Below are 15,860 nucleotides of genomic sequence, written 5' to 3'. Positions count from 1 at the left end.
ACAACATCAATGGACCTTTAATGCATTGTGCTACATGAAATAAGTGAAACAGAGAAAGACAAATACTGTATAGTATCACTTTTATGCAGAACCTTAAAAAGTCAAACCCATAGAAATAGAGAGTATAAATGTTACTGGGGTTAAGGTGGGCAGTGGAAGAAATCAGGAGAGGTTGGTGAAAGGGAACAAACTTTCAGGTATAAAATGAATAACGTCTGAGCATCTAATGTAAAACACGATGAGTATAGTGGATAACACTGTATTTTATAATTGATATATGCGTAGAGAGTATTACTTAAATGTTTTCTCTCTCTCACACACACACAAGATGAATATATGAGGTGATGTCTTAATTAAATAGATGGGGGGATTGTTTTCAATGTATACATATGTCAAATCAGCACGATGTACACATTGGTGTCTTATAGTTTTATATTATAACTCAGTAAATCTGATTAAAAAATAAAATAACAAAATGAAACCATAAATAAGTCAACCCGCCAGACATGTCTTTTTTTTTCTTTCTTTTTAATCTTTTGGCTGTGCAGCATGTGGGAGGATCCCAGTTGCCAGACCAGGGATTGAACCCTCACCCCCTGCACTGGAAGTGCTGAGTCTTAACCACTAGACCGCCAGGGAAGTCCCCAGACATGTCTTTCTTGATCAAACTAACAAATATCACATCTATTTGACACTTCCTACTTTTAAATTATCTGACAGATTTGTAGGAAGACCCTGATTTGTAGAAAGGGAGTTATATGAATTATTCACTGAAATGAGGAATCCAAACTTATTCCAAATCTTTCAGAGATTTGTATTCCCCAACTCATTTTATGGTACTAGCATAGCATTCTCATAAAACTTATTAAATTTAGCTGCACTTCCAGAATGTAGAACAAGTTAAAAGCATCTCAGTAATTCAAGAATGGTTTAGTATTAGAAAATACATTAATAGCATTCAATATACTAATGAATTATAAAACGTTTATCTTAATAAATGCAGAAAAATCTATTCACATTAGAAAACACCACCACAACTATGCAGAAAAAAATATATATCATTAATTAGTCAAAATGTATCAAAGAAAACACTACAATAAACCAGCATTTTAGTAATAAAATCAGAGATTTTGGTTTAAAATTAGCAAGCAAACAAGGCTCTCATTATTAGTGCTTATATTAGATATACTGGACATTCTAGCTGGTGCTATGACACAGACAATAAAGAATTAAAATAACTGGAAAACGATTTACAGACCTTTAATTTATATCAAAATGTACGATTATCTACATAGAAGAATTTCAAAAAATTACGTCATGAATATCTGGCATATTTACACTTCCTCAAGTTTGCCATATTTAAGATTAGTATCCGGAAATAAATTACAATTCTACAAATGAGAATCATAACGGCATGAAGGAAATTTTTTTAAATGTTTGCCTTATAACCAAGAAAAATTTACAAATACTCAGGATAAAATGAACAAAATGTTTCGTTACAGAATTTGCACTGCTGCCCCTGCCATCCTGGGAAAGATTTGTCATCCTAATTCATGGCCTGGATGCCTAATGGCGATCAGCTGCAGAACGCATCCCTACCATCCTTACGTTTGGCCCCTTTTAAGAGGGTCGAGTCACTGCTCTGGCCGTGGACAGGGAGGAGTCATTTCCTGGCGCCCTTTGAGGTGGACCCTGGCCTTTTCTCCTGGAAACTGGGAACTGCAGGATCCAGAGTGCCCTGCGTTGAAGGCTGCGTCGCTGAGCCAGTGAAGGCGCAGAAAAAGGGATTTCCGTTTGGGCACAACTCGTAGGGGACGGGACTTCCGGCCTCCTCCCCATGGCGGACATTTTTTTTTCTTTTTTCTTTTTTTTTTTTTTTGCGGTACGCGGGCCTCTCACTGTTGTGGCCTCTCCCGTTGTAGATAGCACAGGCTCCGGACGCGCAGGCTCAGTGGCCATGGCTCACGGGCCCAGCCGCTCCGCGGCATGTGGGATCTTCGTGGACCGGGACACGAACCCGTGTCCCCTGCATCGGCAGGCGGTCTCTCAACCACTGCGCCACTAGGGAACCCCCCAAGGTAGGCATTTTAACTGCTCTGGTTCTGTTCAGCTCCGGAGCGCTGTGTCAGGACCGCAGTGACTGGAACGGGAGGTCCGGGAGGAGGCGCTGTCCCCGAGGCACAGAGGCGGATCTGAAGTTCGGCGACGCCGCCTGGGGTGGCCGGCGTCAGGCCCGTGAGACGGACCGCTGTGCCCGCGTCCCCCAGACTCTATCGCCGCTCCCGGCCCCGCTCCGCCCACAGTCCGATGGCGGCGGCCTTGAAGTACCCGCCTTAGGTAAACGCTCTTTCCCCGGGCCCTCACACCCCTCACTCCACCAGACATTAAAGCCCCGAGTGCGGGGCGCCTGCTCACATGCCCGCAGCCCAGGCCACGGTGCCCAGGACAGTGAAGCGGTCGTGGGTGGGGCCCTGTTTATGACAGCGTGATGGCGCGTGGAAGAGGTCACAGGCAGAGGTACTCGCAGATGCGAAGGCTTGGAAATCGGCCTGAGGCGGGAGGATTCAGGAAACCTAGGGTCAGCTTTCTGCTTACAGGGAACAGTGTTAGTGCAGTTAGACCTGGTGTAACCGACCCAGGATTGTACTTTATTGTGAGGATTCTAAAGGCCATGGGGTGTTTCGAATAAAGGAAGATAGTATCTCCCGTCAGAGGTTAGAGCATTCCCAAGAGCTGTTTAAAGGAAGAACAGGGTGGAGAGGGTTGATGAGGACATTGAGGTCCTAGGAGGTTGAATCTTTGTTCAGGGTCCTACAGCTGGTAAGAGGCAACACTAAGCATTGAGGCCCTGAAGTTAGTCAGCCAGCCTGAGGTCACCTGGCTCCAAGGCCAGGCAGGAGTACATACAGTGAGCCCCTCAAATCCCACTATGGACGCATTCCTTTAGGACCTGCCTCTTCACTCAGGTTCTCACGGTTAGAGAAGTGCCTATGGAACCTGCACAGGGAAGTAGAGGGTGTCCCATTGCCTCACCAGCCCTGCTTTCACCCCTATGTTCCCTGGAATTGTGGTGTCCTGAGATGCTTGATGCCATTTTTCCCCCTCCTTGAGTCTGGGGAGGCAGAAAAACTCCAAGCCCAGTGTCCCAAGTCCATGCTACAATTATATGGAGGTGTTCCCATTTCTGGCAACCATTGTAAACAGGTGTGTATGGCTAACCCAAGACATGGTACCAGGATGTTCAAATGCTTAGAGGTAAAATTGAGCTCAGGAATATTCAGGAACCACAGGTATCCTCTCTTTACAGGTAGGAATAAATAGTAGGTGGTTTGGAGTCAGGAGGGGAACAACTGCCTGAGATGTCAGGTGTGTGTTCTAGAGGTTTGGCTCACGGTAGGGAGGTGATGTGACCAAAGCCTTAACAGGCTTCATTTGGGTTTAGAATGGAAAACAGACTGTGGGCTTGAGAGAGGAAGGAGCATCATTGTGGAGGCTACTATCATAGTCCAGGTGAGGGTTAATGGAGCAGGGGCGTGCCTTAGGAAATGTGGTTGTATTCTGGCTGCATGTTTTTAAAGGGGACAGCTAGATTTCTAACATGGGTGGTGAGGGAGTGAAACGCAGGGATCAATGATGACCCCTGGCTTTGCAGCTGTAGGGTTGGAAGCTGCATCAGTTGAGATGAGCAAGTTGGTAGTAGGTGTAATATTCACTGGGTTTAGCGGGAGCTTTTTTTGGACCATGTTAAGAGTCTGAGATATTTCAGACACCACTGAATAAAGGCATCAAATGAACATCTAACATACAGGTTTGGAATTCTTGGGAGTGGTTCAGGTTAGAGACATCCAAAATGTAACTAGAGTGTGGACCAAGGTGAATGACCTGTGGCTCACATTAGGAGAGGCAAGCTTCGGGTTGTGGTGGCAAAGCTTTTAGGGGGAGAGGTGTGGAGGGTGGGGTCAGAGGATTGGGTCTCATGCTTGTGTACCTGGGTGATGGTGTCAGCCTTCATAAATGTAGGTAAATGGCCATGAAGTTTTGGTGTATGAAACAAGAAAGTCTGGCAGGTGGCCAGGGCTTCCAAGAGAAGAGTGGACATGAGATGGATGTAGAAGCAAGGGGTAATTCATGCATATGACACTCAGGCCAGATCTGGTGCTTATTCACCACTATATAGGCTCACCAAGATTTGTGAGGACTTTGGTAGGGCCTGGGGTGTTTCATTCAACCTGGTATATATGGCCATGAGCAAATAAGGTCATCTGTGAGAATCACTAGGCTTGGGGAGGGTGAGTAATGGGGCTGGAGTATGAATGGAGGTAAGGGAGCAGAGAAGTGTTGTCATTGCCGAGGGACAGGAAGGGCAGCACAGAAGTAGCATGGGACTATGAGTATCTGAGATCCACACGTGGTTCTATTCCTTAAATTTAAGGCAAGGATCAGAGTCATGCAGTAAGGCATTTATAGATGATTTCTGTTGCTGCCATTGGGAATTGTGGGAGGTCTGTGGTCATATTGGGTCCTGTTTGACTTTACCAGTTGTACTGTGGATGCTGTCTGCCGAGTTGTGGTGTAAGGCCTAAGCCCAATATGATGTGCTTCCTTCACGCTTGGTGAAACCTGGGTGCCCTCAAATGGCCTGAGTGCAAGTTCCTCTCCCCACAGTGTTCCTTCAGATAACGTCTCCTAGCCTAACAACCATTTTTACAAAGCAAACCAGAAGCTTCTTTGTATCAGGTATCAATTCCCTACCAGCCCTCAGAATTGTTCAGATACGACAATCACATCCTCCTTGGAACATCCCAACCCCTTCATCCTAGAAAGGTTCCATCCCACAGCCCCTGTGTGTGTTGTCTTTGCCCATGTACACCTTTGTGGTGAGTGGTGTCCTATTCTCAGAGGTATGAATTTATGTGATTAAGAAACTGCTGTCAGTCTCATCGGTCCAGTCTCAGGTGTCATGTGTTAGGCCACCATCATAGCCCTGTGGTGGGGTTAGGAGGAACTGATTTAAATACAAGTAACATGGGGAGGGGAGGGAGATGGCTATGGTGTGGGAGAGTGAGGTGTTGGTGGCCATGGTCATGTGTGGCTGTGGGATACTGAGACTGAGGGATGTACAGTTTAAGGAGTGATGTGTGCTTGAAGAGGGAACATGTCTGATGGTTCCAGGGCACTGCATTGATAATTTCAGGACGATGGCCACACCAGGGGAATTGCTTGTCAGGAGGGGGTGGATGCCTTTATGCCAGGCCTATAGCTGAGCTATATGTTCATCCACCTGCCTCTTCTTCTGGTTGTTGTACCTAGTGATCAGTGGGCCCGTGGGGAGAAAACCACACCATGGTGTCAGGGCCTGATTGATCCTCTGATTTGGGAAGCTTGGGTGATGGATAGTCATAGGGTAGATCTGTGGGGAAATAGATTGTGACTTCTCAGAAGTGGACTGTTTGTGGTTTTATCTGTCACCATCATGGCAGGTCAGTGTGAACTTTGAAGATGTAGCTGTGACCTTTTCCTGGGAGGAATGGGGTCTCCTTGATGAGGCTCAAAGATACCTGTACCATGATGTGATGCTGGAGAACTTGGCACTTATAACCTCCCTGGGTAAGAACCTCAAACCTTTCCCCATGTCCTGAACTAGTCTCTGTCCTTTCCTTTTCCCCAGAGACAAGTCTGTCCTTTTCATGTCAGGACCATTGTCACTGCTTTTTTTCCCCAATTCCCTAAGTTGTTGCTGTGGTTGGTTGGGCTGAGATGTTTGCACTGCCATCTGTTCTCCTTGAATAGGCCCCATATCTGCTTCTCTACAGCCTTCCCTGGAAGGATCCAGGGTCAGGAATCTTCCATTCAGCCTAATGTATCCCACCATACTTGCCCTCTTCCTTCTGGGTGATGTTGTCCAGATGCATGTCATCCTTGTGCCTCAGATTCTACTTCCTTCTTTTCACTGACATTTCCTCATGACTGCCTGTGCTGGGAATTAATTCTCTGATGTAGACCATGGACTTCTTGCAAGACCCCTTTCCAAAGTTCTCTTAATAGTATTTAGATGTTTTTCTCTGGCCTATGATGTGATGAGTATGGGTCAGCTGCTCATAGGTGGTATCTTTCCCCTGTTATTTTCATCATCCAGGTCCCATACACTTGTTCATTTTGGAAGTGGGGTGGAGAGCCCTTGTTTGTCCACAGGATGGATATGAATTCAGACTCAGCCAAATGGGCTCAAAGGGCTGCTGTACAGTAGCACTATGGGAGTGTATGATAGTCCTGTGTTCAAGTGATACCAGAAATTTGTTCTGTTTGACTAGTGTTTTGATGCTACTTCCAGTGGCCACACCTTATTTTTGCTTTTTCTGCCCCATTCTTAACAGTGCTGACTTGTCAATTCTGCACTGTGATTCTTCCACTTTTATTCCAGCCTGTGGTTAATCCTCACGTCTCTAAACTCCCTGTATCACCCACTTTTCTCACTGCTTTATCTGTGCATTCTCTAACGTTGGCCCATATATTTTCTATAATCAAACATGTACCCATTCTTAAAATGTTCCTGACCAACAGCTGTTCTGTTGCAGTCCCGTTGTCTTGGGCCTGGAAATACCCATCTACATTGCAGTCATGTGTTTGCAGCAGACAAGGTCCTGCTGACAGTTGTTTGTAACTAATTTTTTAACCGTCGACTTTAATTTTTCACCCTGCCTCTCCTCCCTATGACACATCATATGGTTGTGTCTTTTCTCTCATGTGGTCTTCCCCCATCCTGTGGCCTTTATAGCCCAGTATTGCTAACAGCCATGTCATCAACTTGAACCCAACTCTGTGTTATTGTAAATAATCACACAAACTCATTCATGTGTTTGTCAGACACACACTGGTGTGTGGGCTCCCCCCTCCCACGGAAATCAACATGTACTTCACCAACATTTCTTGCTTTTAGGTTGTTGCCATGAAGTGGAGAATGAGAAGGCTTCTTTTGAGCAGCGTACTTCTGTTCAAAGAGTGTCACAGATCAGGAGTCCCAAGGCAAATCTGTCCTTCAAAAAGGTCCACCCTTGTGAAATATGTGTCCAGATATTGAGAGACTTTTTGTACTTGAATGAATATCAAGGAACACATTCAAAGCAGAAATTACATAGGTGTGAAACATGTGGGAAACAATTGGATGTAAGCATAAACCTTCATCAGCATCAGAAGCGGTGCATCGGGGAGAAGCCCTTCAGAAGAGATGTGGACAGAGCCTCATTTGTGAAGAACTGCAAGTACCATGTGTCAGGGAAGCCATTAGTCTTCAGGGTGGTTGGGAAGGACTTCTTGGCCAGTTCTCAGTTTCTCCAGCAATGGGCTACTCACACCTGGGAGAGGTCAAACAGCAGAGCCGAGTGTGGGATGGCCTTTCAGAGGGGAAAAACTTATCATAACTGGGAAGAATGCACAAAAGCTTTCAGCCCCAAACACACACTTGTTCAGCACCAGAGACTCCTCACTAGGGAAGGATGTTTTATGTGTAATCAGTGTGAGAGAAGCTGTAACGTCAGTCAGCATCAGAAAGTTTACAATGGAGAAAGAACTTTTGAACCTGGGGAACATGGGATATTATTTAACAGAAAGTCCAACCTCATTGAACACCAGAGAAGTAACACTAGAGATAGGCCTTATGAATGTACAGAATGTGGGAAATCATTTACTCAGTGCTCCAACCTCTTTACACACAAGAGAATTCACATGAAACAAAAGCCATATGAATATGATGAATATACAAAATCGTTTAGCCAAAGCTCTACCCTCCTTCAACATCGGAGAATTCACACTAGGGAAAGGCCTTATGAGTGCAATGAATGTGGTAGAACTTTTACACAAAACTCTGTGCTCCTTCAGCATTAGAGATTTCACACTGGATCAAGACCTTATGAATACACTGAATGTGGAAAATCCTTTGCTGTAAACTCCAGACTCATTAAACATAGGAGAGTTCATACTGGAAAAAGGCCTTATAAATGCAGTGAATGTGGAAAAACATTTTGCCAAAGCTCTTCATTCCTCCGACATCAGAGAGTTCACACTGGAGAAAGGCCTTATGAGTGTGGGAAGTGTGGAAAATCATTTAGGCAAAAGCCCAACCTTATTCAACATTGGAGAGTCCATACTAGAGAAAGACCTTATAAGTGTGGGAAATGTGGGAAATTACTTAGCAACAAGTCCCATCTCATTGGACACCAGAGAGTTCACACTGGTGAAAGGCCATATGAGTGTGGGGAATGTAGGAAATTCTTTAGCAAGAAATCCCACCTCATTATGCATCAGAGAGTTCACACCAGGGAAAGGCCATATAAATGCAACGAATGCAGGAAATCATTTAGCCAAAACTCTGCACTCCTTCAACATCAGAGAATTCATACTGGAGAAAGGCCTTATGAGTGCAGCAAATGTGGGAAAACTTTTAATTAAAGCTCTTTGTCAACCAGAGACTTCACACTGGTTCAAGGCCTTATGAGTGCACTGAATGTGGAAAATCCTTTGCTGATAATTCAGCCTTCATTAAACACAGGAGAATTCACACTGGAGAAAGGCCTTATGAGTGCACTGAGTGTGGGAAAGCATTTGCCCAAAGTTCTTCAGTCCTTCGACATCAGAGAGTTCACTGGAGAAAACTCATAAAAGTAAAGAAAATTTGGGAAGTTGGTTAGCCCAAGCTCTGTTTTTCAACATCAGAGAACTCACACTGGATCAAAGCCATATAAGTGCTGTGAATGTGGGAAATCCTTTGCTAAAAACTCCAGGTTCATTAAACACAGGAGTGTCCACACTGCAGAAAGTCCGTATGTTGTAGGAAATGTTGGAAATCCTTTACCTAAAACTACAGTCTCATAGAACACATAATGTTCACATTGGTTAATGGGCTTACGGATGTGATAAGTGTGGGAAACCTTTAGCCAAACTGTGGCCTCATTTCACACTGGAGAGTTCACAGCCTTCAGTCTTATTTCATTGGATACCACAAAGTTCACTTCAGAAAAAGAGTAGTTGTGCAGGGATGGATTGTTCAGTATAACACTGGGGAGATCCCTTATGAGGGTGCTGTCTGCCAATACACCCAATAAACCACTTAAATTCCAGGTTTATGGGAGCTTCAGTGCATTTCTTAACCTGCTCAGGCCCTTACCAGGTTTACATCATTGCCAGTTCCATAGCAAAAGCCATTTCACCACTACTATGTGGCAGGTGCTCACGATGTGCATCATTGAACCACCCCACCGAGTCCAGGGAAGGAGACCTTGATGTTGTCTTGTTTGTGGGAGTCTTTATAATCCTGAGCACTCATTCCTTTCTAATTTGTTACCTCACTGATCTGGGTTACCTCACTGATCTGACCAATTTTTGGCCTAGAGGACTCTGCTGGTGACTTGCAACCGGGACTACTTTTTTCAGGGATGTTGTTGGTCTCACGTGACTGCTGTGATGGGATTTTCCTGTGCTTCATGTCTCCAATCCAGGAATAGCCTTCTTCCCATTGTACTGGTTGGTGTGAAAATGGAGGCCTTACTGTTTAAGCTCCTTTAATCTTGGGATTCTGTACACTGTGGTGATTTGAAAACAACTGAGTTGTGACAACAGGGCTGAAGAGCTTTCTTGTGGGATCCTAAATTCTGTGTGCCTCAGAGGGAACAATACGATGTAGAGTATACTTCTCTCTAGTTTTGTCCTAGTTGGCATTGCTGCCCAAGGCCTCCAAGAAAAGACCGCAGGGATGTGATCCTTATCTGTAACCTGGATGCGTTGGTATTTTGTTTGTTCAGAGGTCAGTCTGTAGAGGGGCTGTTGTGATAACCTTTGGTGCTTCCTAAAGCAAGAAGAAATTGTCTTGTTCACAGGGAGTATTGCATTGTGTCCAGGTGGTAAAGGAAATCTGTTTCCCAGGTCTTGCGTTGGAGCCATGTACCCTCATGTCCAGAATTCCAGATAGTGATTGTATGGGCAGGGAAATCATTTGTTACAGGGACACTGGTTTTATAGGGAGGGGAATAGACTGCCCACAAGATTGTTGGAATGTGTCTGTTTTGAACGGACCTCCACAATGTTCCAGTCCCTATAGCTATGAAGGATGAGCAGGTGCAGAAATTCTCATGGCCTCCAGAACTGTGTATTTTGTGTAGGGAGGCTGTTGCGAGAGGAAAAATTTATAAATGTTCTGTGGATTCCTGTAGCATGTGTGCGTGTTCACCTCAAATCTCTTGCTGTGTAGGAAAATGAGGATAGTGAAGATGAGTTGTGCCCTTTGTAACCCAGCCTGCATTCCCATTGAATTTGGTGGAAATTGCCTTGTTGCTTCTGATATTTGCCACCACTAAGGCAAGGTATCCCTCCCAGACATGAGGAAAGAGTTGGTGGAATCAGTAGAGGTTTGCCAAACTAATTTTCCAGAATTGTAGGAAATCTAGCTTTCTGTTTTGAATCATATTTTCAGAGCTTTAGTAAGGTATAAGTGACATACAACAAACTGATTATATTTAAACTTAACATTTTGACAAGTTTTGACATTCATGTAAATCCATAAAAGCACCACCACAATCATAGTAATGAGCCTCTCCATCATCCTCTGTTTTACTTCATGCCCTTTAATAATGTCTCCTTCTGTACTATCTCTGCTCTCCAGGCAAGCATTTGTTTACTTTCCATTATAATAGATTAGCTTCCATTTTAGAATTGTATATGATTCTACTCAGAAAGTGTTTACATTTTTTTCCTTTGAGTAGCCTCATGTGGCTTACTCATTTTGATAGTCATCAATGGTGCTTAAATGAATAGTTGGTTTTTTTTTGTTGTATTGCTTAGAAGTATGACAGTTTGTGGGTGTACCACTATTTGTTTATTCTTTTGTCTTTTTATGCATATTTGAGTTCTTTCCAGTTTCTGATTGTTGCAAATAAACCTGCTAAGATATTTGAATCTAGTTCTTCGCATACATGTTTCATTTATCTTGTGTTAATTTGGCGGTGGGGGGTGGGGTGGAGGTGGGGGCGGGTGCAATGCCTGAGTTACAGGGTAAGTGGGTAGCTAACTTTTTAAGAAATTGCAAATTGTGATCTTTTGTATTCCTGCTAGCAGTGTATGAGACATACAGTTTTTCCATATCCTTGCCAGTAGTGGGTATGGTTAGCCTTTGAAAATGTTAATCTTTTAAATAAGTCTGTAACTGTATCCCACTATGGTTTGGTTGCCTTTCCCTGATGTTGCATGATGTTGAGCATTTTTTCATTTGTTTACAGGCATACCTCAGAAATATGATGAGTTGGGTTTTAGATCACTGCAATAAAGCCAGTATCACAATAAAGCAAGTCACATGAAGTTTTTGATTTTCTAGTGCATGTAAAAGTAATGTTTATGCTATACTGTAGTCTGTTAGGTGTACAATAGCATTATGTCTAAAAAAAATACATACCTTAATTTAAAAATACTTTATTGCTAAAAATGTTGACTATCATCTGAGCATTTAGCTAGTTGTAAGGTTTTTGCAGTAGTAACATCAGAGATCACAGATCACCATAAGAAATATAATAATGATGATAATGTTTGCTGTATTGCAAGAATTACCAAGATGTGACACAGACATGAAGCAAGCAAATGCTGTTGGAAACATGGCACCAGTAGACTTGCTCAATATAGAGTTGCCAGAAACCTTCAATTAAAAACAAACAAACAAACATCTGCAAAGTGCAGTAAAGCGGAGTGCAATAAAACAAAGTGTGCCTGTATTTGCCAGTTGTATGTTGTTTTTGGTAAAATATCTATGCATATCTATTGCTTGTTTTTTAAAATGAAATTTGGGAGAATTTCCTGGTGGTCCAGTGGTTAGGACTGCACTTTCACTGCTGAGGGTCCAGGTTAGTTCTCTGGTCAGGGAAGGGAACTAAGGTCCCGCAATCTGCAGCCAAAAATAAATATATAAATAAAAAGAATTAAAAACAAAAAAAAGAATTTTGGCAGTTTCTCTCTCTCTCTCTCTCTCTCTTTCTCTCTCTCTCTTTTTTTAAGGAGACAGGCTTATTTTTTATTTTTTATTTTTTTATTCTTTTGTGGTACGCGGGCCTCTCACTGCTGTGGCCTCTCCCGTTGCGGAGCACAGGCTCCGGACGTGCAGGCTCAGCGGCCATGGCTCACGGGCCCAGCTGCTCCGCAGCATGTGGGATCCTCCCAGACTGGGGCACGAATCCGTGTCCCCTGCATCAGCAGGCGGACTCTCAACCACTGCGCCACCAGGGAAGCCCTTATTATTTATTTTTATTTGTTTGCACCCAGTCTTAGTTGCAGCAGGTGGGCTTCTTAGTTGCAGCAGGTGGGCTCCTTTGTTGTGGCATGTGAACTCTTAGTTGCAGCATACATGTGGGATCTAGTTCCCTGATCAGGTATTGAACCTGGGCTCCCCACATTGCGAGCACATAGTCTTATTTACTGAGACACCAGGGAAGTCCTAGCAGTTTCTCTTTTTTTCTAGCAATTAAGAAGATAGTGAAACAACAAAAACTTATGTTGGAACTTTATTCATTCTTCAGTAATGTGACTTCTTTGCTATAAAAATTATTGATTTTGAATACGGGAGTATTTCATAAATATTTTGTGTACTGTACACAACGTAGTGGCCACATACAGCATCTATTTTTTAAGTTTAATTGTTAACATTCTTGACCACTTCTTAGGTCTAGATATTCAGCACTGTCAAGCCATGATTTGTAGATCTGAATAAATAGGCTTTGAGTGTTCTCATGTGGTTGGCCTTTATTTCCACAGGTCTTAGGACACATTCCACAAAATACGCGTAGTCAAAATTCTGTGTTATAAATTGATTTGAAATAGTTTTTGACTGTGATTACATAAGTATTTATTTCATACAGCATTTAGTTTGTTGTATTTCATTTTCTATTTTAAGTTATTGACATTTTAGCAACTAATGGATCCACTGAAGAAGATACCCTTGACTAACATCTTTCAAGGAGGCATTGTTATTCTAAATTGCATTTGGAAGCCTCATCACACCGCATATAGAAAGTGGGCCATTTGTTAATCAGAATTTCCTCCCCTCCCCTCCCCTCCCCTCCTCTCCCCTCCTAGTATCACTTAGGGGGACTTGCTTCAGATAATTTATAAATAAGTTAAAACTTCCTCACTGGTCAATCTGCCTAAATCTTGCCCCTTTTCTTCTTATATCCCACCACCTTTCCTTTCTTTTCTTTTCCTCTTCAGTATTCTCCTAAGCTGGCTCAAGCAGCTCAGTGTCCTTTTTTTTGCCAGGCAGCACCCTAACCAGGGATCAAACCCGACCCCCCTGCAGTGGAAGTGCGGAGTCCTAACCACTGGACTGCCAAGGAATTCCTGCTCAATGTCCCTTGAATTTGCAATTTCCACATGGAGGAAGCCCTCCTGCATGGACATTCAACTTGTTTGTGTTCTAATCTCTGGCATTGTCAAAGACTTCCTAAATCCCAGGTTGGAAAAGAAAGTTTATTAGAACATTCATTTCTGTGTACACACAGTCCAGGGATCAGTCACTTCTTTTGACTGAGTTGAGAAAAACAGGAATATCGGTTGGAAAATCTCTTAGACGTTTCCTGAAAAGGATTTGAAGATTAATGAAACTTTATAGAGTTTAAGGATTAAAAACAATACAACCGAAAACAAAAGTTTTGGAAAAGACACTGGAAAATGTAAGAAATTATACTAACCTAGTAAAGGAAAGAAATATTAGACTTCTAATGATTTTGATGTAGTCAGCTCTTTACATTGCTAAACACAATCTTGCTCAAAGCTGTTTTCTCAAGGAAAAGTTGAAAAAGTATAATTTTTAATAATGGCATTGACTTCTAGGTTACCAGGTAAGAAGAAACAGGAAACTCTCAGAGCTTTTGCATAATTTCAAGTGTCTTTAAACATTTGGTTTATGTATATAGATATTTATAAATTATATTTTTGAAAGTTTCTACAGTATCCCTACCAGGATGACTTTTTTTTTTTTTTGCGGTACGCGGGCCTCTCACTGTTCTGGCCTCTCCTGTTGTGGAGCACAGGGTCCGGATGCACAGGCTCAGCGGCCGTGGCTCACGGGCCCAGCCGCTCCGCGGCATGTGGGATCTTCCCAGACCGGGGCACGAACACGCATCCCCTGCATCAGCAGGCGGACTCTCAACCACTGCGCCACCAGGGAGGCCCCAGGATGACTTTTTTTTTTTTTTAATGTACTACATTTATTTTGTACAATACAGTGGTTACAAGTAACCAGATCTATCTATACATACCAATATAGAACCCCAAGATATATGTAATAAGTGAAAATACAGAATACAGACAGCTTGATATTTTGTATCAAGACCAGAAACACCAGAACAATACCATTGTTTAAAAGCACCAGAACCCTAATGGGTTCCCATAAGGGAACCCATTGTTCCCTTATGACACTAGGTGGCCACGTGAAGGATGGATGGGTATATAGACTCGCGGTGCTGGCTGTCTCTGTAGAGAACAGGAGGGAACAGGACAGCGACAGCTGCTTAAAGGAACTTGGCTTACATCCCAATGTGTTATTTCTTTTTTTAAAAAAGGGGGGGGATATTACTTCTGGGTGGCAGGGATGTGGACGTTTATTATCCGTCCTTTTTGGTTACTTTCCAACGTTTCGCCTGCAGTGAGCTTCCTCTGCGCTCAACCACACGCTCTGCTCCCGCACTGGCACGAACGCTGGCAGCGCTGGACGCACTAAGGACAGCATGATCCTGAACTTGAAATATGACTACACGTGATTTTAGCCTGAACTGGCAGCCTCAGTCCTACCCTCTGTGAGCTGAGACTCAGGGCATTCATCAATATGATAATTTAAAAGCAAACTGCGTAGAGAACACGTTCTCCATTTACATGAGGGCCTCAGCGGGACCCATCTTTTGTACAGAATTAAGGTAACCAAACTCTTTTCTCCACTGCCATCTGGTGGAAAAGAGAGGAAACCTCATCTGTACCTTCCACAAAAAAACCACGGTTCTTTTCAGTGAAGCCCCTCTTTTATTCTGGGGCTACTGTGAAGCAACCGTTTACTTTCTTTAGTGCCATCTTCAAACTAAATTCTTCAGCTTTCAGCTTAGATAAGAAAGATCTGCTCTTTCCTCTTCCTCCGCTCAGATTCCTTCTTTAAAAATTTTGTAATCAGATGTTGCTTCTTCCTCACGAGACTATCCTGCAACCACAATCCACATTCATCTGCATCTCAAGCCCTGCAGAGTAGACAATTCCAACAGTTGATTTCTGTATTAAACATTTAGTGTCGTTTGCTTTTACATAGACTATGACGGCAAGCATTTCTGCTTTAAAGAACTTTTTGAATATAACATATTTTCACATAAATATGGAGTGGAAATTACAAATAGTTCCCTCTTCCAAGAACTGGATGAGACAGTAAAAAAGAAAACATACAGTATCTTACCAAGAGCTAATAAAATAGGCCAGATATTTCAGACATTAAAGAAAAATACCAAAAAAACCAGGACATTAAAAAAGCAAAAAAAAAAAAAAAAAGTAACAGGATTATTAATCCCCCAGTTTGCAATACTGAGTTCCTTCATCCATTTACAATCCAGAGATGTCACTGAGCAGGGCAGTAAAATTACCCTGGAAAATTCCAGCTGTACTCACAAAAAAGAAGTCAATTCTCAATGGTTTTCCATTAGTGTTTCATGTGGCTCTGATTCCATTCGAGCTTTATAACCTGCTATAACGGACAGCTTTTTAACTGTTTCCAAGTCTGCATTAGCAGAGAGTGGAAATAAAGTCCAAGGCACTCCCTCAGGGGCTCACATTTGTTAGATTTCGATGCAGATTTAAAT

General features: G+C 43.0%; 1 protein-coding gene across 1 annotated transcript; it reads left to right on the top strand.

Annotated features, from left to right (window-relative positions):
- Positions 1–2,488: 2,488 nt before the first annotated feature.
- LOC136140862 (zinc finger protein 154-like) lies at positions 2,489–8,684 on the top strand. Its single transcript, XM_065899012.1, is given in 5 exon segments — positions 2,489–2,578; positions 5,481–5,607; positions 6,938–7,548; positions 7,609–8,405; positions 8,483–8,684. Coding segments are annotated over 5 exon segments (1,827 nt in total).
- The last annotated feature ends 7,176 nt before the right edge of the window (positions 8,685–15,860 follow it).

This window comes from Phocoena phocoena, chromosome 20 (genome assembly GCF_963924675.1).
Source record: "Phocoena phocoena chromosome 20, mPhoPho1.1, whole genome shotgun sequence".
Classification (NCBI taxonomy): Eukaryota; Metazoa; Chordata; class Mammalia; order Artiodactyla; family Phocoenidae; genus Phocoena; species Phocoena phocoena.
Note: the sequence above shows the minus strand (reverse complement) of the source record. Positions and strands in the feature narration are given on the sequence as shown.